At 33.9% G+C, this 23027-nt stretch overlaps 3 protein-coding genes and 3 non-coding genes across 6 annotated transcripts; 4 read left to right on the top strand and 2 right to left on the bottom strand.

The window, feature by feature from the left end:
* Positions 1 to 1310: 1310 nt before the first annotated feature.
* On the bottom strand, positions 1311 to 9735 carry LOC123916993 (enhancer of polycomb homolog 2). Its single transcript, XM_045968594.1, has 14 exons — positions 9420 to 9735; positions 9281 to 9324; positions 7293 to 7733; positions 6740 to 6875; positions 6535 to 6637; positions 5872 to 5995; positions 4631 to 4696; positions 4410 to 4448; positions 3789 to 3869; positions 3652 to 3699; positions 2686 to 2736; positions 2529 to 2597; positions 1884 to 2132; positions 1311 to 1723 (listed from the first exon to the last, which is right to left on the bottom strand). The coding sequence occupies exons 3-14, from the start codon at positions 7440 to 7442 to the stop codon at positions 1478 to 1480; spliced, it is 1362 nt and encodes a 453-aa protein (XP_045824550.1). The 5' UTR covers positions 7443 to 7733; positions 9281 to 9324; positions 9420 to 9735; the 3' UTR covers positions 1311 to 1477.
* Positions 9736 to 9774: 39 nt separating this feature from the next.
* TRNAM-CAU lies at positions 9775 to 9859 on the top strand. The gene is given in 2 exon segments: positions 9775 to 9812; positions 9824 to 9859. It is a non-coding gene; the product is annotated as a tRNA-Met (tRNA).
* A 90-nt stretch (positions 9860 to 9949) lies between these two features.
* Positions 9950 to 10037, top strand: TRNAY-GUA. Its single transcript is given in 2 exon segments — positions 9950 to 9986; positions 10002 to 10037. It is a non-coding gene; the product is annotated as a tRNA-Tyr (tRNA).
* A 593-nt stretch (positions 10038 to 10630) lies between these two features.
* Positions 10631 to 12271, top strand: LOC123916992 (wall-associated receptor kinase-like 20). Its single transcript, XM_045968593.1, has 2 exons — positions 10631 to 11550; positions 11943 to 12271. The coding sequence occupies exons 1-2, from the start codon at positions 10701 to 10703 to the stop codon at positions 11993 to 11995; spliced, it is 903 nt and encodes a 300-aa protein (XP_045824549.1). The 5' UTR covers positions 10631 to 10700; the 3' UTR covers positions 11996 to 12271.
* A 138-nt stretch (positions 12272 to 12409) lies between these two features.
* On the bottom strand, positions 12410 to 16689 carry LOC123916990 (monoacylglycerol lipase ABHD6-like). The gene is made up of 4 exons (XM_045968592.1): positions 15904 to 16689; positions 13798 to 13890; positions 13616 to 13683; positions 12410 to 12986 (listed from the first exon to the last, which is right to left on the bottom strand). Exons 1-4 carry the CDS (start codon positions 16525 to 16527, stop codon positions 12824 to 12826), a joined length of 948 nt encoding a protein of 315 aa, XP_045824548.1. The 5' UTR covers positions 16528 to 16689; the 3' UTR covers positions 12410 to 12823.
* A 1422-nt stretch (positions 16690 to 18111) lies between these two features.
* LOC123919208 lies at positions 18112 to 18214 on the top strand. Its single transcript, XR_006813119.1, has one exon. It is a non-coding gene; the product is annotated as a small nucleolar RNA Z279/snoR105/snoR108 (small nucleolar RNA).
* Positions 18215 to 23027: the final 4813 nt, after the last annotated feature.

Raw genomic sequence — 23027 nt, 5'->3', positions numbered from 1 at the left:
AAAATCCAAATTTGCCCCTTACGGTTTGAAACATTTTTGCCAAAAAACTTCGGTTCGTATTCACCGAAGCCAAATATTAGACCATTTCGGTAACTGCAAACCGAACATTAGCGTTTTCGGTACACAAAAAACGAACGTCAGCTTGTTCGGTATCTGCGAACCGAAATGTCGTAGATTTCGGTATGTTGGTCGCTGGAATTAGGTCATTTTCGGTAGAATTTTACCGAAATAATTGTTTCGGTACCTGCGAACCGAAATGTCCCAGATTTCGGTAAGTGGTTACCGAAATTTATCAGCATGTCAGCTTATTTCGGTTCGTATAAACCGCAGTACCCCCAGGGGCAAAAAAGGAAATTCAGGGGGTAGAAAAGAATTGAGGGGGGTTGGGGTGTCTTAAAAGGTTTGAAGTTTGCTCAAAGTAAGGGGTGTGCTAGGGTTGAGTTACATGTAGATACGAGAGTGGTGGTTAGCATATAATTCTTGTTGTGTAGCCAACACTATGCAAATGCTCTAAATAATAAAGGGTAAATAATAGTCTATAGAAAATCCACATGGATTGATTCAAAAAAAAAAAATTTAAAAAAAAATCCACATGGATTGGCTTATTAGTGACAATTTAGAATTTTAGTGTTTGAATTTTCCTTCGTGCCACTTCTGTAATGTAACCTCAAATGTACCGATAGAAATTAGAATTGATGTTCTTTGAATTTTTTAGGGATTTTACCCAGTTGTATTCTAATAAAATGCTAAAAATTAGGTCCCCGTAAACTTAACTCAAAATTGCATATATTATGCAAAATTCAGGGTTCGAATCCCAAACACTCAAAAAAAAAAATGCTAAAAATTAGTTGTCCACTCGATTTTACTGACTTTTAGCTAGCTAGATCTACCAAGATAAGGTGGACTGATTTATCAACAAAAATAAATAAATCGGAGGACTGCAAGGTTTGGTAAGTTTTTTTTAAAGTGAAACGATCATAATTTATCAATAAACATTCAAAAATAAAATTTCTGCGGTGTGAAAGATGACCAATATGTGAATCATGTAGACAAAAGCTTAAAAATAAACTTATAGTTTCCTCGAAAATGATTTCCTGAAGAGCAATACCAGCCAAAAATCCAAATGGTGTTATAATGGGAATCAATTTTGAAAGTGGGGGTGTGGGTTTGAAAGTGGGGTGTGGGTTATCTTGATTTTTTATTTATTTGGATTTAAAAAAAAATGGAACGTTAAAGCTATGAGCAAAGGCAAATATAAACTCACTTTTTTGTCAAGAAAGCAAATATATACTGACTTAAACATACATCAATACAAAACCCCATTGAAGGCCTTCTATAACAAGAAAAAAACTTGCAGGCCTAAATTGTGTTTACAAGTTCCCCTTCCAACCTTGTACCTTCCTAATGAGTATCAACTAAAATCCTAACCAACAGGGGGAGGGTACCAATTTAGCACCAGATTATATGAACAAGTTAGTTACATGTTGAAGGTCCTTGGTTTTGGTGGCATATAATAAGAATTACCACAATCAATTGGAGTTAGCATAAGCAAATTCGATCTGTCAAATACTATGCGGCCGCCTCTACCAATTCTTCCACGAAATCTACTTGGCTGTGCTGGCACCCCATTTTTCGGGATAGAATCTGGTGGCAGAATGCCTGCCATTGCCAACTTATCAGGAATTAATGGCTTTGTGAACAATAAAACTGGTTCAAGTGGATCCTGCACAGTTCCATACCACAAAGCTCATCAACCATCACACACATAGGTAAAATGAAAAACTGAAAAATATACATGAATCGTCATTTTTAAGATACAATAATATGGAAGGGAACGAGGGGCTTACTAAAAATAAGCAATCTACGTGTATATATGTAATTACCAGTTTATGAGGCCATCCCTGTGGAACATGTCTCCTCTTAAACTCTTGCTTTGTGCTGACTGTAGGAACCATGGGCAGGTTGGTGTCATAGGGATGCAAATTCTGTACAACAGTAGACCGTGAACGAGGAAGACGGCTTGTCATGACATCATCTGAATCGAAAAATTCCTCTTCACTTGAAACAAGCTTGGAAGAGAAGGGAGTAAATCCAGACAGTGCCAAGTTGTCTTCCAAAAATTCTGTTTCATGCTGAAATGTATAATTATTCAATGTCAGTTTACAAGTTCAAAGAAAATAGTTTATAACGCGGTTCACACCTCACTTGGAAAAGCACAATAAATTCCCGTTCACAACAAATGTATTCATTGGAGGGATATACTAAACCATTAAAAATGAGAGGATAGAGATTTCTCATTAAATAATCGCTTAGTAGAACCCAAAATAAGTGAAAAATCAACAAAGAGCAATCTACCACTGTCTTCAGTGTGTTTAAAAGGACTAAAAAATCTTTGAATAGGTTTTGTATGCTAAAACCACCGTGAATGGCAGAGGCACAGGTCAAGATTTCAAGGGAATTAACGAAAATAATCAGCTCTAAGTATCAACAGGTTCAAACACAATAAACATATGAAATCATACTCATACCTTGTACTTCATTTGCATCCTCTGTAGTGCAACTTCACTCTCTATTACTTCTCTTTTTTTCTCTTCCCTCTGGTTATGTTTGTATATCAACACAATAAGTAAGAATCCATAAGGGTAAAAATTGGGTAAAACACTCTAGACAACTCAAAAGTCACACCTTGATCAAAGCTTCCAACAAGCTCTTGGCTTGGTCAAGGTTGCGCCTAACCTGTTCATGCAGAGAGCTTTAAATAAATTCTCAGGTAATATATATTTCATCAGAAACATTCCAACTTGAAATATTTTTTTCAACCATACCTTTCTTTAAACAGAAGATGTGAACAAGGAAAAAGCTAATTACTACAAAAGCTAGATGAACAAAAAAGCGACAAACTGCACTTAACCTTGGATTTGATTTTGGTTTAAATTTATTTTAAAAATATAGAACCACTGTCTGGGTTTATTCGTAGCAATTCATGCTTTACATTCTTTATATGATATAGCAACTCTCTATGAGCAATTCCCAACTACACAACCTCGAAAACCATATAGTTTAATTGGTAGCTTCTACATTATAACAGCTACGAACACAGAAGAAACTAGAAATGAAAACAAATCAAATCATTTTAATTTAAAATGACAACTGCGGGAAGAACAACAGCACCATCTATTGCATTAGCAACATGGAACTCAAAAACCATGAGCTCAACCCCAAGAGAGGTATCTGTGTTACTTCCACTACTAAGTGATTTGATTTAATGTATTGAGTTGCAAGCAGTCTTATCAGCTAAGTGAAATGATATAAAGCATGTCAGCAAAAGAAAATTTATGATATATTACACTCCATTAAGATGAGTGCTTCGGTTTGCCATTCTCTATCATCCAAGTAATAATGCAATTTTGACAAAGTAATAATGTGATTTTACTAAACCATTTGGGCAAGGAAATATTATTTGCACTCAATACATGTATACAATACAGTTATTGCATATGAAAACACAGATTTATATTATCAATCCTTTAAAAACATGTACATTCACTCACTAAACACAAGGACCTCAAACGAGAAGAGAAGAAGCTTCAAACCCAAATTTAACAAGTTCAACAGAAGTCTTAGAATCAGAAACAGATATCAAACGCTAACCTGACGAAGCTTTTCAAATGACTGCACATTGTTCTCTCTCCTTTGCATCTGAACAGAAAAAAGGATGGGTTTACTCAACCAAAATGTATTTTCCCAAAATCAAAGTACAACTAAGACAAGATTTTTACTCCACTTACCCTTCTTGTGTGAAGCCTGTGGGCCTTCTCCCTGGGACGAAATACATTATATGGGTTGGTGTCATTAACAGCTGGAGCCGGCTGCATGCAGAATGCAGTGCATCTTGTCAAAACTCTTCATAATGAGCATACTACTTAAGGAAAAACAAGTAACTATAGCTAACACAACTAACTAATGATGCTAGCAGAAACTAATGCCAATAAAATAACTTCAAGAGAAAATTCAAATTAATAGAATAATTTTAAAATGAAGAAACTTAGGTTATGAAGAGGTAAATTAAGCAAAAACTAATGCCAATAAAATAACTTTAAAACTTGTGACCCGGAAAAATCACTAAACTAAGATAATAGCTAAGCAAACCAGTAAACAAAGTGATAAATGCAACTATAATGCTGCATCAAAATTTGACATAATGTCAGGCTAAATATGCAGAACTAGAAGTAAAGGCTAAAGAAGAAAGTTATACATCTCTAAACAAAACAGAAGAAGGCGGTGTAGCTCAATTGAGTAATAGAAGAACCAGATGAATCTTATATTATCAAATACATATGAACTCATAAATACACATAAATTAATATATCAGTGACAGAGTATATTAAATGTAAGGTTTGAAAGCAAACCTGCAAACGTCGCAAAATGGGCTTTAGCCACCGTATTCGCTGCCAAAGACATGCAAATAAGTGGGTAAGGCATCAATAATTTAGGTAAATACTGACACACACACACACGCACACCAAGCCCTGGTACAAATTCCAGCTCTCATATATTGAAATAAATCCAGAAAGTTGAATTGATAAACAAAGGAGGCATATCCCTCATAAGAGATAGTCAAATTACATACCTTTTCTTTCCAATAATCATACACAGACTGGAGAATTGCATATTTGACATTCTGTGCTTGTAAGGACTGAAATTTAAAGAAGACAATTTTCTATAAGCTCAATAGGAATCACATCCAAAACATATGTATGGCAATGTTTGTATTGCAAGACAATGATCTGAAATACTGTGAAACTTCAAAGATGCTCTTACAGTATTGATCTTAGTCCAGAACAGGTATCAAAACAATAAATAATAACCTAAATAATGAATTTTTTGGAGAAAACCAATGGTTGATTGGCATCACCATTTGGCAAAAGACTGCAAAATATTCAGTGTTTTTCATTGAAAAAACATATAAATAGATATCCATGAATCAACTGTTAAACTTCGAAAATATCACACCAGTTCATCATTGGCATAAAATGTTCAATTGTGCCCTCAAACCCTTTGAAAGAAAACACTGGAATACCTTTGGGATAGCGTTGTGATTTTGGGTTTTAAAATAAAAGTGCAACTCTCATACAAGAATATTGTCCCCTTTCATGTCAGAGTGTTTTCTCGATACTACTTATCCATTACATTTAGAGGATTAAAAAATGTTAAGACATAAGAGTTGAAGTCCAGTGCACTACCACATAACAGCCCAAAAGAGTTCGTTCTTGACAAGGCTACAAAGCCTATTCAACAAGTGGTAAAGTGATAGATAGACCATTGGCATAGCCATGTTCTTAATTAAATAAAAGTTTAGCAAAAAGTATGGTAAATCTAGCTGTTATATGACTCTTGTATGAGGGTGTGTTCCAACTGCCAAAGATAAAAACCATTCTTTGACAGGTACGATGGAAACTAAAATTTTTAAATTAAATGTTACAAAACAGTTCGGGCTCCTTTTTTTTGACAGGAAAACAGTCCGGACTCTTTGCATACATACATTGGTGTCGAACTCCTAAGTCAACTCATAGAACCATTCAAGTTTACGGTTCCAACTAGTGAAATCAAGCAATAACATTGTTAACGCTACCATCACAAAAATGCTTGGAGTCCATTGTTTTATACTACAACTTCCTAGCTTATATATACAAATGAATAATCCTTCAAGAATCAGAGGTAAAGTTCCTGTTCTTAGTAACAAGGTACAAAATAATTAAGCATTGATGATATTTCGTTTCAAATAAAACTAATAGCTAAAACAATCAACACAGAAAACAAAATTGTTTCAAGATAGATTCTTAACACATAAAGACCATAAAAGAGTTTGACCTCAATAGCAGTTTCAAATCGTAGTAGCACAGGAATTGGTGAACCAAGAGGGGCTGCTAAAAGGCCAGCTCTTTCACGGGCTTTATGATCCAACACCTCCAACTTGAAAAGAAGACTCTCAAACCTATCCATAGAAAATATATACATATAAAAACTGGAAGAAAGAGAAAACAGTTATATAATGCATATCTTATATATTGAATTTACAGGATCATATGAAAATACAAGTAATATCCAACAGCCAAAAACTCAATGGAATAGAATGAGATTCAAACTATATGAAAAATCTTTGTTGAGTGGCATCACAAGATTTCAGGTCAGTAACATGTCAGGAAAGAACACAACTAAAGATGAGCGACATTATAATATAGCACTGACACCACAATTCTGTTAGATTCTAAACAAACAACCATTGTATACGAGTAGGATTCATTGAGTTGATCTCTCCTTGAAAATAATGCTATTTTATTTTATAATCAAAAATTCATTTTAAATTCTATACAATAAAAGCTAATTCGTGGCAGCAGAATTGATAGTTAAATAATTAAAATAAACCATGACCAATAGTACCAACCCCCGCCAAATGATTTCAGATTTCAAGCAGTCTACACACACATAACTGAAAACCATTAAACAAAGCCAGTATCTGGTCTAAAAAGTTACAATTCAGGTGTCAGAATCATCCTTTCTTCATTAAACTCCGAAAGCCAATCCTCATCTTCATTGTCCAAGTCATACTCAACAAACTCTCCAATCTCGGCCCTAGCTGCAATAAAAGAAAGACGTTCAGCACACAAAGTGGAATTTACAAGAAAAACTTCCAAAATTATTTTGAATATAATTAAATGATCTAATTTAGAGGCAGTACCTCCTCTTGCCCGCAAATAGGAAGTTGGTTGAGCGAAAGTGCAAGAATAGTCCCTTTCATATGTATCCACATAAACAAACTGAGGAGTGGGTATTTCAGAGGCTAGTTTCTTGCTGGGAACATGTTGAACAGGGGCCTAGGAAAAAATAAATAGAATTACTGATGAACTTAACAATACATATTCAATGGTATGTTTCCTACTTTCAAATTTTGATAGAGGAGAAAATCCATGACCAATTTCATAATATTCCATATACCAAGGCTTCAGTTCTGCATAGTTTACCAAGACTGCATAAATTAAATAACAAATTATGCAGATAAAGAAGATTTAGTCCAAGGGAAAACACTTGAGATGGTGCACCGGCCATCACATTGAATCCTTGATGCTAAGTACAATCTAGTACAAAGCTGACAACTACTAGAACACTGATATAAATATCCAAAAAATCCCGATTTAACCAAGCCAGCATAATACAAAACCAAAAAATAAGCCAAAAAAACAGAATAACTGGAAAACACGGTGCAGTAATATAATATTACAAAGGATTTGTACCTCATGTTCAACCTCAGGAACAATGCGTAGCAATTGCGAATTACGGGTAGAAGTGGGTGTCTCATCGTCTTCAAAGTCCTTGAAGGACTTGAGGATAGGGAGCTTCTTGTGAATGTCAAGTGGTCGAGGCCTGAAAGACAACCTACTCATTTCTACTCATCTACTCATTCCCCTTAAATTCCACTGTTTTGAATATTTTCGACACCACCAATTTCTTCTACTACTGTGGTTAAAGACAGATCAACTGACTCTTTGATAAATACTCTTGGAGAGGACTTCACTAAAGAAGTGATTTACCGCACAATCAAACAGATGAAGCCTTTGGCAGCCCCTTGTTCTGATAGCATGCCAACTCTCTTCTACCAAAAAAACTGGGACACTGGGAAATGATGTTTCTACAATGACCCTCCAGGTTTCCAACAGGGAAGCTAGTACTTTGATCTGATTATCACAAAACCATTGTCAGAAGGGAAAAACGGAAAAGCAATACCAGTGTTGTTGGAATTAAGCTAGAGTCTATTGTAGGATTGAGCAGAACTTCTTAAAACAAGTGCTCATTTATACGGGTTTCCCTACTAATAGGATTGAGCAGAACTTCTTAAAACAAGTGTATAAATATTAAATACTGTTTATTTCTCTGTTTTATTAAATAGAAGATCTTAACCCCAATTTTTTCCTGAAAGAGGTTTCAGACAGGGTATCTATAATCCCCCTGCCAGTTTATTTTTCCTGCTTAAGTTTTTTCAGGTCTCATTGTTAAGCTCAAGAGAGGAATGTCATCCGTCGAATTAGGATTACAAGGTAGGCTCCTGTCCTGAGATATATATCCCACTTATTTTTAAATTTAGACATCTAAACTTAATGGGTGATATTACTAGGGTGGAGCATCTAATTAATGAAGACCTCAGATCCGGGAAAGGGGACTTGATTAAAGCTCTGTTCAAACCTTTTGAAACAGACAACATCCTTCAAATTTGTCTATCCAATATGAACCAAATAGATCCCTAAGTAAGGGATATTTCTAAAAATCTATGAATCCCAGATAAGTAAGGGGAAATTTTAAAATTGAGGATACAATACGGCTAAGATACTTCAATAAAAAATTAAATTTAAAATTAAATATATAAATACACAATATATGAACATATCCACATTTGAGACAAAGTGAAGAGACGATACATAGCATTTAGGGAGAAGGAAAAAAAAAAACGGAGGATGTAGAAAGAAGAAGAAAAGAAACGAAGCATATAGAGACAAGAAAAGAAAAAACAGAGCATGTAGAGAGAAGAGAAGTAACAGAGCATGCTGAGAAATAGGAAAGAAACGTGAGAAAAAAATCTGGCTTTTGAGTTTAACGTATCCTGGGCATATCACACAGCCATAAACCTATCAGCCAATTATTTATTTTTTAAATAAAAATTAAATGCTGGATACTTCCAAGATAAATACCAGACAGCGGAAACGAGTCAGATACGAGTCAGACACCAATACTTCGGCATTTTTGGAGTTTCAAGGCTTCCCAGCTAAAAATGGTATGTACTATGTTAAGTCTGCCTATTTCAATATCAGAGCGTGGGATAGCTCTAAGTTAGAGTACCTCTAACAGTGTGGAGAATACTGTGTTCTGGCTTAAACATTTGAAACTAAAAATTTCCCCCATACAAGCTATGTTTTTATGGAAAGATACAACAACAACGGCGACATGGACCGACATGGACCAAACAAAGCCATAATGTTCTTTTTTACTAAGAACAAGCTTAAGGAACAAAAACATGGGATTTTATGCTCTTTGGTATGACCAAGGTCTAGTGGAATTAATCAATTATACTTTTAGGAACTACATTAAGGCTACTAAGATATATGGTTGAGTACTTGAGTTACCCTTTGATATACAATTTTCATGAAATCACAAAACCCTAACTTATGCATAAAAAAAAAATTGAAGCATAGATAATTTTTTACAGTGTATAAAAGGGATGATGATATACCTTAATTGAAATTAGTTTGAAAAGCTAGGGAATCACATAGAATCCTACAACAGAAGAGGAAAAAAAATGAGTAATCGATGATGTAACTATGAAATTAAAACTTGAAGAGAAACAAAATTTGAAAAGTGAATTGAATTACGGTGTTAATGTAAAGTGGAAATTGGGATCGGAGATTGATGAAGGAAGTGTTATGGCGGCAATTTGTGGTGAATGAATGAATACCTAGGTATAAATTAGGGTTCGATTTTGAAGGAATAATAATGGATCTGGAACGTATCGTGCTGAATGTCCACAGTGGTCTCTCCTATTCTATCGTATTTTAAGCCTTTGGATTAATCTAATGGTTTAGAAAACAAATAGTGAAAAAACACAGATCTGATACTTGAGGGAAATAGAAGAAGATGACAAATTTTCTCTCTCGCTTTGTTTCTATTTTGTCTCAATTCAAATGATATAATGTTAATTAATGATATAAGTCACTAATAAACATCAATGGGGTGGTGGCGCAGTTGGCTAGCGCGTAGGTCTCATAGCTACTGAGTGATCCTGAGGTCGAGAGTTCGAGCCTCTCTCACCCCAACAATATTTTTTCGTTTTGTACTATGAGTGACATTCCAATACAGAAACTGTCTACATTAAATAGAATTAAGTAACGAATATTTTCAACAACCGACCTTAGCTCAGTTGGTAGAGCGGAGGACTGTAGTTGGTAATAACAGACATCCTTAGGTCACTGGTTCGAATCCGGTAGGTCGGAATTCTGTTTTTTATTTTTCAGTATTTTTAATTTTTTACTTAAATGTAATGAACTCCGAAAAAATAACTACTCTCCCTTTTAACAATGTATTTCCTTCAACATTTTGATATGAATGATAAAATCAACAAATTTTAATTTTTATAGAAATATATATTTGATTTTGATCTCTTTAAAATCTACTTTTTGTCTCAAACATCAATTACTTATTTGAAATGGCACATAGTTATCTTAAATAAGAATTTTGATATTATTATTTTTTAGTGAGGGAATTTTCATATTATTGGAGTACATATAAATATTTAAAAAAAAGATAGAAGAAAAAAAACAATTAACTATTTTAAAGTGATAAAAACAAATAATAGTTAGAAAAAGTTAGAAAAATAATAGCCGTATAAATAAAAAAAAGTTAGAAAAATAGTTTTGAGACATGCTTTCCTTCCACAAATTTGGTGAACTCAATGCAAATTCAAACGCACATTTATACTTTAAAGTGATAAAAACAAAATTTGAAGCATAAAATTATATTTGACCAAAAAATATCACATTAAAAGAATATATTCTTGACATCAATCAAGCATCCATTTTTTCATCCACCAACAACTTTAAACCTCAAAGAGAGGAAGGTGAAACATGAAACTCTAAAAGAGATAACAAGCAAAGCAAATGGCACCACCACCATCTCTTCCCTTCCTCATCAAACTTTTCATGATCCTCCTCTTAGCATCCACACCAACAGCCTCAACAACAGTGTGCCATGACACATGTGGTTCAATACAAATCAAGTATCCCTTTGGCACAGGTCCTGGTTGCGGGTCCCCACTATTCAACCCTTACATAACATGCATATCCAATGGAACATTAGACCAACTCATCCTAAAAACTCACACATCTTCATACCCTATAACTTCCATATCATACACCACTTCCACTCTCATTCTCACACCACCCTGCATGTCTACTTGCACCACCATGCAAACCTCACCAAACTTTGGCCTAGATTTAACCTCACCTTTTCAAATCTCTTCCTCAACTTTCATCCTTTTATCTTGCCAAAGAAAAAGTTCAACCATATGTGACACTTCTTTTGATTACCTTTGTGCTTCTATTTACTCTTGCCCTGAAGTTGTCTCACTTGGTTTGCCTCTTTTCCCTCCTACTAACACTTGTTGTGTGTACACACCGGGGAACCTCGACGGCGAAGGAGAGTTGAATGTTAAGGGATATGATTGTGGTGGTTATACTTCAGTTGTGTCACTTGGTGATAACCCTACTGACCCTACTCATTGGGTTTATGGAGTGGCTTTGAAATATACTCATGGTGCTTTTGATAACTTCGTGACTACTAAATGTACTAGTTGTGAAAGTAGTGGTGGTATATGTGGATTTGCTCCTCCAGGAAATGGTTTTGTTTGTGTTTGTAAAGGTGGATATAATACTAGTCTTGATTGCTCTAGTTATAATCAGAACCAGGATTACCTTTGGGACTCTGTCCCTCATCCTCTCAAGTCCTCCTGTAAGTTTTTCCTTCTCTTTTTCTATTTCTATTTATTTATTTTTTTGAAAAAATTAATTAACAATTTTAAAATGGCCATAATTTGTCTTCTTTATTTTTCGTATATTGAGTGTTGTAGGAATACCAAAAAATTACGTCGGTGTAATTTGATACCTCTTATTTATCATAATGTTACATTTTATTCTTTGAACAAAAGAAAAGGGAAAAACATGGCCAAAGTAATTGGAAACTATTATTCTTTGTATACTTGAAAGGAATCAGATGCAAAAGTGCAATTCTTTATAATTTATATTGATTCTCTCTAGGAAAAATATTACTTTGCCTTGTACATTCTTTTTACTAAACTTTTACTTATAGAAGTATCATTAATAATCTGTTTTGTGAATGAACAGTTGGAAATGTTTGGAGTCCCATTTTGGCTGGTATAATTTTGAGCTTAGTCTAATCAGAGGAAGATGTTGCTGGGTTGATTATTTTATTAACAACAACAACAACAACAATTAACTGGTTAAGTACTTTGTCAAAAAAAATAAAAAACTGGTTAAGTAATAAAAAGGAGGTCATCATCAGCCTTCATGCACAAAAGTTGCTTACATTTACAAAAAAAAAAAAATCGAATAAAGCTATTGAGCATCCATTCCTATGTTGAAGTCTAGTGTATCGTTATCTCTGTAAAAATATATGCATGGTGAAAATGTTAAACCGTTTTATAATTTTATTTTTTTTATAAGCATAATGTTAAATTTAGATATCTTTATATTGAAACAACTTATCTGTTAATTACACTGCTACTCCTATTCTATGTCCTTTCTTTTTCCCTCCCTTTTCCAAATGTATCAAAATAAAATAACATGATATGTAAGAGCAGAGGACAAACAATGTTTGCAATACATATACAGACAATATTAAGTGTTGGAATACATACATTAGCTCATTATATATCACATTGCATGTGTACTCCCTGTTCCAGGATTCCCTTAGAAAATTGCCTTTGAATCTGATTCTGCCCCAGGGCTAGTTTCCTGGATTACGAGTTTATAGTGGTTGATCCGTAAAATCTCTTTTCTGATGATGCTCATCAACATCCTTTAAATTGTGGCAGAATATGCAGCCTCTTTCCTTTTTTTAGTTGCAAAACCATCTTTACCAGCTTCACTTTCCCCATCCTATGCAAGAAAAACTATCATGCGTGGCTGTTTACTATGAAAACATATAGATACACAAACATATCCGTAACGCTGAAAATATCTATAATTCCTATGGGTTGACACTGCTAATCCAGCTTATGACCATTACTGTGGTTTTCTTGCGCTGATGGAGTAATGGAATCTATGAGGAAGGATTTCAAAATTTTATACAGTTCCTTGGGCTTCTCCAAGTTTAGTGCATGCCCTGCATTCTTAACAACTACTAGTCGTGCATTCTCTCCCAAATGCCTGCACACCAAAAGAAAGAGTTCAATGTAAATGTAAAATTATAACAGCCAAGTGCAAAATATGACAAAATATATCATTTATATTTTTTATGTTGTACTAGTTATCTGGACGAAGATCACTCGACTTTTTTTTCTTTTTCAAAACCTTGAGATATATGTCAATAAAGCTGAAGAATGAATAGCTTCTACACATTAATGATAATAATAATAAGGAAAATGCTTGTTGGTACGAAGACCAACAAGCACGACTGCATACTAATTATTTTCTATCTACCACTTTTTTTGCCATCAGCCTGATTTCTGCGTCGTCTAAATTTGTGGGGTGCAGAGGTGTTTAGAAGATAACATTAAAGGTGTGCTAAATTAGGGCCCGTTTACTTCCCATATTTATCTTCATTTTCACTGCAACTAATAAACATAACATAATAGTTTCCTCGCCATCTTCTTTTACAATTTTTTTAAACAGATCTAGCATATTCAAAAACTTTGAAAATGGCAAAAATATTGTTTTCATTATTTTTGAAAATGCATTCTTCCTAGTAATTCATCTCCTTGTTAACAATTTAAAATGAAGATAAATTTTAGAAAATGAAAACTGAAAATATTTTCAGAAAGTAAACGCAGTCTAACCTTTCCAGTCTGTGAGCTAATTCCAGTGGGAATACCTGGTCCTGTTCTCCCCAGATTATTAGTGTACGCTACATCATAGAACAGTTATACATCTTAAGAAGTTACAAACTTACAATTAATGCAAGACATAGTGAAACTAACTCATAATGTAAGCTCAAAAGATAACAGAAGAGAAGAGAAACCTGGGTTATCTTGGGAAGATTAGACAGTTTTCTATCGTGATATAATGTTTCAATTAGTTCTTTCTTCTCCTGTCGGTATTCGGTGCACATCACCTGCCAGTAAAACCAGTTTCAAAAACCAATTTTGTTGAATTAAAAAGGCCATACTTGTGAATTCACGTCAAGGGACAGACAATGAGACAGTGTACAGAAGACTCGGCTTATTTTCAGCTAAAATATACTAATAAGTAATAACAAGATAAAAACCCGTGTTTAGATTGATATATGCAGTAGCCCAATATGAAATATATCTTTATCTACAAACATAAACAATTGAGAGACCTGTGACAGCTTATAGAAACAGCTTATGACGTATCCAAAAGTTGTTTTCAGCTTGTTCCATAAGATCTCTAAGATAGCTTGTGAAAACAAGTTATAGCTTATAACAAAACAATTTCACTTTATATTATCTTCTTATAGGAAATAGCTTATACATGAGCACTTATAATCTTATATGATAAGTACTTAATATGTTTATCCAACGAGGGCCAAAACCTGTGATTAGGTCGATATATGATGTAGCTCTAAATGAACGTATCCCCATTCTTGCAATTCTCCATTTTATTTTAAAATAGTTTTAATCTCATCAGCACCGCGGTGGTGAAATTTAAGATTAATACATATGACATCTAGACATCAATCATCAAACAATCAGCAAGAAAAACACACCTTCCACTTTTTATGCAAACATAATCCACCAAACACCAACACTGTCAAGCCAGAATAGCAACATACTTAGATTACCCTTTGAGGATTGAGAGTTGAGACATAAATGATATAAAATTGGAATACATCAATAATTACTAATATTAAATTTAAAACCAATTGATTCAATAATACAAGTTCTAAAACAATAATACTATTTCCTAAACAGGATAAAAAAAAAAGGATCAAAATTCATTGTTTAATAAACTTCAACCTAAATCTGAAATAAAATAGAACATCAAAATTATGACCTAACATGTGGAATTTCTTTTTTGATGGAGGTTTGTGATCCTATGTATACATCCCCTTATGATAAAAAAGGTTTATAATCATAAACTAGAGCAACTAAAATAGCAACCAAACTGAAACCAAGCTTTTTAAGGAGAAAAACCACTCGCATCCATCAAATCAAGCATGTTGTATATTCATGTTCAGGGATAGGCAATAAGGGACGATACACTACACAGACAATCACAGCTTATTTTCAGTTAGGAAAGAGACAAAAGAAAAGAACAAAAAGACAAACTTTCACTCAATCTGTATGTTACGGATCAAATAGGATAATAGTTTTACAATCTTCTGCTTAGCAATTGTGAAATCTAAGTAACATATATAAGACATCCAAACATCAAGCCAAATGATCAGCGAGAAAAACACACCTACTTTTTATGCAAACATAATCCACATGACAGGAACAATGTGATAAGTTTAATATAGTTTAGACAAGGAAACATCAAGCCAAATGATCAGCGAGAAAAACACACCTACTTACACGATATTGCTAAATTGAATCCTATCACAATGCCAAACCAAAACAACGATATACTTTGATTATCCTTTGAGGACCAAGACATAACAGATGATGCAAAATTGAAAGGAGTTGTGCTATTTGGTGTGAAGAAAGACATGTATGAAAATCGACGAATAGCTAGCAACCAGTGGATATGTGATTTGTTGGAATACTGGCTAGGTAAAAAATCAACAGATTGTGCCACATATATATTTCATCTATTGTACCTCGGTCACATGCTCTCGTAGCATTTTCCAATTGAAAGACATCATTCAATTACTGAGAGACGTCAAACCAACCAATTCAATAACTCAAGATTCTAAAACACTATTATTTCCTAAACAAAATTCAAATTCATTATCTAATAAACTACGACCTAAATCAGAAATTAAACATCAAAATTATGACCTATCATGTGAAAATCTAAACTCAGCAACATTACACTACATGTATATACTACACTACATCCCCTAATAATAACAAAAGCTTAATTATGATCCTAAATTAGAGCAATTAAAATACCGATTAAACTGAAACGAAGCTACTTAACGAGAGAGAGAAAAAGCACTCACATCAATAAAATCAGTGAGGAAACAAGAAGGCATAACTTTGATAGGTTTAACAAAAGTAAGCTTTACAAGCTGCTTCATCTTTTCAGGAGTCTGTGGAAGCAAAATAGTAGCAGCTTCATCAACACTCTTAATAACAAACAAACCATCATTCATATCCTTATCTTCCAAACAAACACCAGCACAACACAGCACAACTTTCTCAACACGTTCCGGGAACTGTGCCGCCATACTATAACCAACAAAACCACCGTAACTAATTCCAACAAGATTCATCAATCGAACACCATGAGATTCCATTAAAGCAGCAACACACTGAGCTTGAAACGATTCGGATCGATCGGGTTGAGTAGTGTGAGATTCACCGAAGAAGAGAAGATCGGGGACGTAGACGTTGAAACGACGAGTGAGTGGTGAAATGAATTCGTTCCATTGCCACATTGCGTTGGCTCCCATGCCGTGGAGAAGGAGAAGGGAAGGTTTGGAGGGTTTGTGGGATTTGGGGATCCAGCAATGCATGATTGTGGTGTGGCCGAGATCTGTTGTGGTTGATTTGAGACCGGCGTTGGAGAAGGAGAGACGGTAGCAGCGGTCACGGGAGGCGGTGAAGCTGAAACAACCCGCCATGATGAGAGGGAGATGGTAGAAGAGAAGTGGACTTACTACAGTGAGTCAAAGCTGAAGGATACGACTCGTGTCTATGGTTCACGTTTTTTAGGATTTGTTTGGATGAGAAAACAAATGGAAAACAAAGAAAGTACAACTAAAAAAAACTTGTTTTGAGCTTCTGGCTCCATAGGAGATTATAGCTTATAAATTTGGCAAATGCTAAATAGTGGCCCAGGGCTTAGGGGCACTTGTTAAGGATTTAAATTTAGAAAGTTTTACTTGAAAATAGTGTATTCAATACAACAAAAATCTATATTTTGATGTTTTCCATGCACAACTTTTATTTTATTTCTTTTTTTTGGTTCCTTAACTAGTGTCTGGGGCACTGGTTAGCAAGACCCTATAAATTTATACTCTAAGCGCTTGTTTGGCCCAGCTTTTTTTAGAGCTTATGCAAACAGCTTATGCAATATAAATTATGTTTTATGTTATTTTATAAGTTTACACTAGTGAAAGTTGTAATTTTATAAGCTATTTTATCATAAACTACCTTGACAAACTTATAATAATATATAAAAAATTGGATAAGCTGTTTGCATAAATTATAAAAAAGAGCTAAAAAAGTCAGGCCAAACGAACCAATATGAGTTAGCTTATAAGGTATTCGCTCTAAGTTTATCCACAGTAAACTAGCTTATAAACTATTCACTATTTTTAGCAAGCAGAATTTAAGAGGAAATAATGTTAAAAGAATAAAAGTGATAGAATTGTTTTGCGGATGATATTATAAATTTTGTTTTGCAAAAAATACCATATAGTTGATAAGTTAACTACAATGTGTTATAGATTAGTTAATTGAATTTGTTGGTGTCTTTTCAAAGAGGACTGAACGTGTATATCATTTCTAATTCTATTATCCGGTCCTTCTAAATAAAAATATTTTCATTATATGTATTTACATTTTCTTATTAAAGTTTTTTTTTTTTACTAAATTTTCTTATTAAAGTTGGTGAAAGCTTGAAAATAGTTTTGGAACTCTGTATTTGCAAAATGTAGTGTGAGATTTTTTCAAAGATTTAGACATGGTTTTTGTTGGTAGAATGTTTTTACTGAAAAAAATTACTTTATTCTCAATGAATTAAATGCGAATGGCGAAATATTGATCAAGTTTTATCATAAATAAAATTCAAAACAATATTGTACCCAAAAAAAATAAATTCAAAACAAAAAATAATGTTGAGGGTAATTGGAGGGATCCGTTGACTCCAGGAGTAAGTCTTCATTGACTTACTCTGCTTAATAACTCGATATCGGTATTATATTTCTTCAGTCCAACCGTTGAATTCAAAGATCTCATTGAATAGATCAACTCCTCAAATTTGTATAAAAATTCAAAAAATATAGTTATGTATTCAGACTATTGAAATTCAACGGTCTTTATAAAAGTTTTTCGTACATTCAATTGAAGTTATTAGAAAAAGTATCAAACGGTTTTGAATTTTTATAAAAATTTGTGGAGTTGATCTACTTAATGAAATCTTTAAATTCAACGGTTGGATTGAAGAAATATAATGTTGATATTGAGTTATTTCAGGTAGAAACGGGATATGATGAGTGGTTGAGTCTTGAACTAATATGCAAGTTGGGTGTTTGCCCCAAGCCTGGTTACGACAATTGGGCACCCTCCATTAACCAATCTGATCCCTATAGCCCCAAACCTGAAGAGAGAAAAAGAAGAAAAAAATTATAAAAATATTATATTTTGAAAATACTTATCGAGATGAATCCAACATCTTATATACTAATATATATTTGTTTGTATTTATCAGTAGAAAAATAAGGTCAAAGTAAAATATATGAATAGTGTATATAGTCAAAATGACTCACTCATTTTAGAACGAAGAAAATACCAAATAATACATTAAATCTTCTCTATTTCTCGTATCATTCTCTATACACATACGCTTTCTTACCTATTTATCTCTCCACAACATCTTTACAAAATTACAAGTCAAAGACACCTTCAATATCCCTATAAAACATGTTATCCTCCAACATCGCTAGGTATTTAATGGACTTGAATTTGACATAATAATTGTATCACATAACAATGCATCTTAATCGGTTGATCTAAAAATTGACAAAATTTTGCTTAAAAAGTAGTATATAATTTGAATCATCTGATTTATAATCAAAGGTTGTCATCGATAAGATTAAAAAATTAACCAATTGGAGGCCACCGATTTTAGTCATCGGTTGAGCAGTAGTATTTGAACTCCATTTCAATCATACTAATTGCTCAACACAAATTTATCAGAGTTAAATCAATATACCAAACTAACCGATTATTGATTCAATAGCTCAAATCCAACTACTCTACAGCTCAGCTTAGAACTTTGGTGAGAGCAATTTGTCACTTTTCATTCATACACACTCCAACATCCCACAAGCTACCACTAACACGCACGTGCTACAATAGTTTATAGCTATACACTAACCACTACTATATACAACGAATCACATTGCATATATCCAATTTTTTGAGTCAACAACTTTTCACCAAAATCTAGAATGTTTTATCTTTTGTCCATTTGAATAATTGTACAACGAACCAATGTCAGTTTCAACAACTACTATCAACTACTCCACGGGCCACGATATGTATCTCAAAGTAGCAACCAACCAACGTGTCCTTTAATTTCCACCATAATACTCAAAAGTTCTCAAAATCAATAATTCAATGGAGTACGTAGTAACTTTGTTAAAGGATTATGGGGACCAGATCAATTGATCAAACACGTGCTATAATAGCTGCAAGCAATTACAGAAAAAAAAGAATGTCGTTTAAGATTTTTGTACAAATATAACTGTGTTATGAAGAGAAATAATATTTTTATTAGATTATCGCTATAAGTTATTAGTTAGTTTAATTTCTTTAAAAATAGTGTATATATTAATAATTAAGGGGTACAGTTGAAAAATATTGTATTAAAAAGTGAGAATAATTTTCACTTTGAACCAAGATTTTATTTCTAAAATAACACTTATTTTAAGACTGGGCAGTACATACGAAATATCCTTTTCCATTTTGGTGTACGTGTAAGGCTCTGTTTGATAACACAAATAAGCTAGTTTATAGCTTATTATATGAGCTTATAAGCTTGTTTCAAAAAATTAGAGGTGTTTGGTAACAAGCTTTTTGTACTAGCTTATAGCTTTTTTCAGATGCTATTTCAAGTAGCATTTGAGCTTATAGCTTATAGCTTTTTACACTTTATTCCATTTTTACCCTTTAATTTAATAACTACCCACTCTAAAAAATAAACTACCCACTATCAATTATGTAATTTTATATTTAATAACCACTTTAAAAGCTAATTTTACCAAACACTTTAATTTCAATAAGCTAGCTTTTCAGCTATCAGCTATAAGCTAGCTTTTCAGCTATCAGCTAGCTTATAGCTTATTTTTACCATCCGGACCCTAAATATCCGTGTTTTGTTTGTCTTATCTTTTTGCCAGATCTAGCGTGTTTATCTTTGTCCATGTATAATTGTACAACATAAAATATAACATAACCAAACAATGTCAGTTTCAACTTTCAATTATCAACTGTGAGAACTCAAAGTAGCACTAGCAAGCAACGTGTCCTTTAACAAAAGTTACTACTCCATCTCATCTCCATTGAATTATTGATTTTGAGTGTTGTGGTACCTACATCATCATTTTTTATTCTTTTTTTTATAAATGGAGTGACAAATAACCATTAAAAATTCACAAAAATAAACCTATTTATTTTTTAATTGTTTTAGTTGTGTTATACACATTGTTAAGAAATTTCACATCGGCTAAGAGATGACCTTATTAGATAATATTATTATTAGGGTTTTTAGTATTGGGTTTTATGTGTTAGTAGACCATTAGGAATTATTATAAATTTTCTTGTAATCCTTATTTCGTTAAGCAATTCTATTTTGATATTATTGAAATCCTAGCCGCCACTTTGTGTTTCTCTCTGAACTTTAACAGGCCTGACTAAGTGTTTATAAAGTAGAGGCAATCCTCACTTTACAAAACCTTGTAAAGTGAGGATTGCCTCTACTTTATAAACACTTAGTCAATCATCTCTCAACTGATATGAGACTTCTTAACACCTCGTCAACTATAGGATCAACCCCATCTACACAAACAACACCTACCACCTCCTCTCCACCTACTCAGACACCTATTTTCCATCATGCACCTCATTCACCTCAAATGACAACCCGAGCACAACATGGAATTTTCAAACCCCGTCAATTTTTCAACTTACATACATCAACCCACCAATATATCTCTCCTTTACCTACAAATCGCATTGATGCATTAAATGATCATAATTGGAAAATGGCAATGACCGACGAATATAATGATCTTATTGAAAATAAGACGTAGGAATTAGTTCATCGTCCCTCTAATGTTAATGTTATTTGAAGTTTGTGGATTTTCAGGCATAAAAAGAAATCTGATGGTTCTTTTTAGCGATACAAAGCTTGACTTGTAGGTAACGGTGCTAATCAACAGTCAGGTGCCGATTGTGGTGAGACTTACAACCCTGTTGTTGAACCGGTCACTATTCGCACGGTACTCAGTATTGCATTATCCAAGTCGTGGTGTCTCCATCAACTATATGTCAAGAATGCTTTTTTGCATGGAAATCTTGACGAAACCGTGTATATGCACCAGCCTCCTGGATTCCGTGATCCCCAATATCCTAAGCATGTTTGTCTCATCAAAAAGTCTTTTTATGGTCTCAAACAAGCACCTCGTGCCTGGTACCAAAGATTTACTAACTATGTTGCCACTTTAGGTTTCTCTCACAACATCTCTGATCAATCTTTATTCATTTATCATCATGGTATTGATACTGCTTATATCCTTCTATATGTGGATGACATAATTCTCACTGCTTCCTCTGATGCTCTTCGCGACTCTATTATGTCTAAACTTAACTCTGAATCTACCATGAAGGATTTGTGTCCCCTGAGTTATTTTCTAGGAATATGTCACTAAACATACAGGTGGTTTTTCTTGTCTCAAAGGAAATATGCTGAGGAAATTATTGAAAGAGCAGACATGTCCTCTTGCAAGTCATCGCCCACCCCAGTCGACACCAAGACAAAATTTAGTGGCTCTTATGGGAATCCATATCATGATCCTACTGAACATCAGAGTCTTGCAGGAGCATTACAATATTTAACTTTCACAAGACCTGATATCTCTTATGCAGTACAACAGGTATGTCTATTCATGCATGACCCTAAAACACAACATATGTCAGCATTGAAGCGTATAATTCGATATATTCACGGCACTATTGATTCCGGCCTTCACTTGTATCCCTCCTCTGTCAGCAAATTGGTTTCGTACACAGATGCAGATTGGGCTAGTTGCCTAGACGCCATGCGTTCCACCTATGGTTACTGTTTCTATCTTGGTGACAATTTAATCTCATGGTCTGCCAAACGCCGGCACACCCTCTCTCGGTCCAGTGTAGAAGTCGAGTACCGCGGAGTCGCTAATGTAGTATCTGAATCGTGTTAGATTTGAAACTTACTATTATAACTACATTGCCCAGTCACAACAGCCACTTTGGTCTATTGTGACAATGTGAGTGTTGTTTATCTATACGGTAACCCAGTTCAACATCAGCGGACCAAACACATCGAGATGAATATATATTTCGTACGTGAAAAAGTTGCTCGCGGCCAAGTACGAGTCTTGCATGTTCCTTTACGTTACCAAATCGCTGACATCTTCACCAAAGGACTTCCGTCGCCACTCTTTGATGATTTTCGTCACCAAAGGACTTCCGTTTCGACTACAGGGTGTATTAGAATATTATTGATCATTATTAGTCATGATTGTATAGCAAATTAATATAGAAACAAAAATTGTATATATATGATCCCAAAATCAATAGAAAGGCAAGGCCTATTATTCTTACAATCTTATAAATGGGTGTTGGGTCTAATTGATCCTTACAAAATCGGTTTGTAAAGTGAGGATTGCCTCTACTTTATAAATACTTAGTTTGGTCATCTCTCAACCGATGTGAGACTTCTTAACACACCCCTCACGCCCAGCACCATTGGGCTTGGTGCATGGATATAAATGGTGGGTGGCCAGATAGCGGAAACCTGATAACAAGTGACCCAGTGGATCGTGGAGAGGCTCTGATACCAGCTTAGAAATGGGTGTTTGGTCTAACTCATCCTTACAAAACCGGTTTGTAAAGTGAAGATTGCCTCTACTCTATAAACACTTAGTCAGATCATCTCTCAATTTTTGGGAGACTTCTTAACACATATAAACACAAACACTACCATATAAACTCTCTTATTTATTTTCTCGTAGAAAAAAAAAACTCTCATTTATTTTCTTATCTTATACAATTTATACAAATATAACTACAATAAGAAAAATGCTAACTAGTGCATCGAAGACACTATTTAAGAATACAATTTTTTTTCCTTGAA

This window comes from Trifolium pratense, linkage group LG3, assembly GCF_020283565.1.
Source record: "Trifolium pratense cultivar HEN17-A07 linkage group LG3, ARS_RC_1.1, whole genome shotgun sequence".
Lineage (NCBI taxonomy): Eukaryota > Viridiplantae > Streptophyta > Magnoliopsida > Fabales > Fabaceae > Trifolium > Trifolium pratense.
Note: the sequence above shows the minus strand (reverse complement) of the source record. Positions and strands in the feature narration are given on the sequence as shown.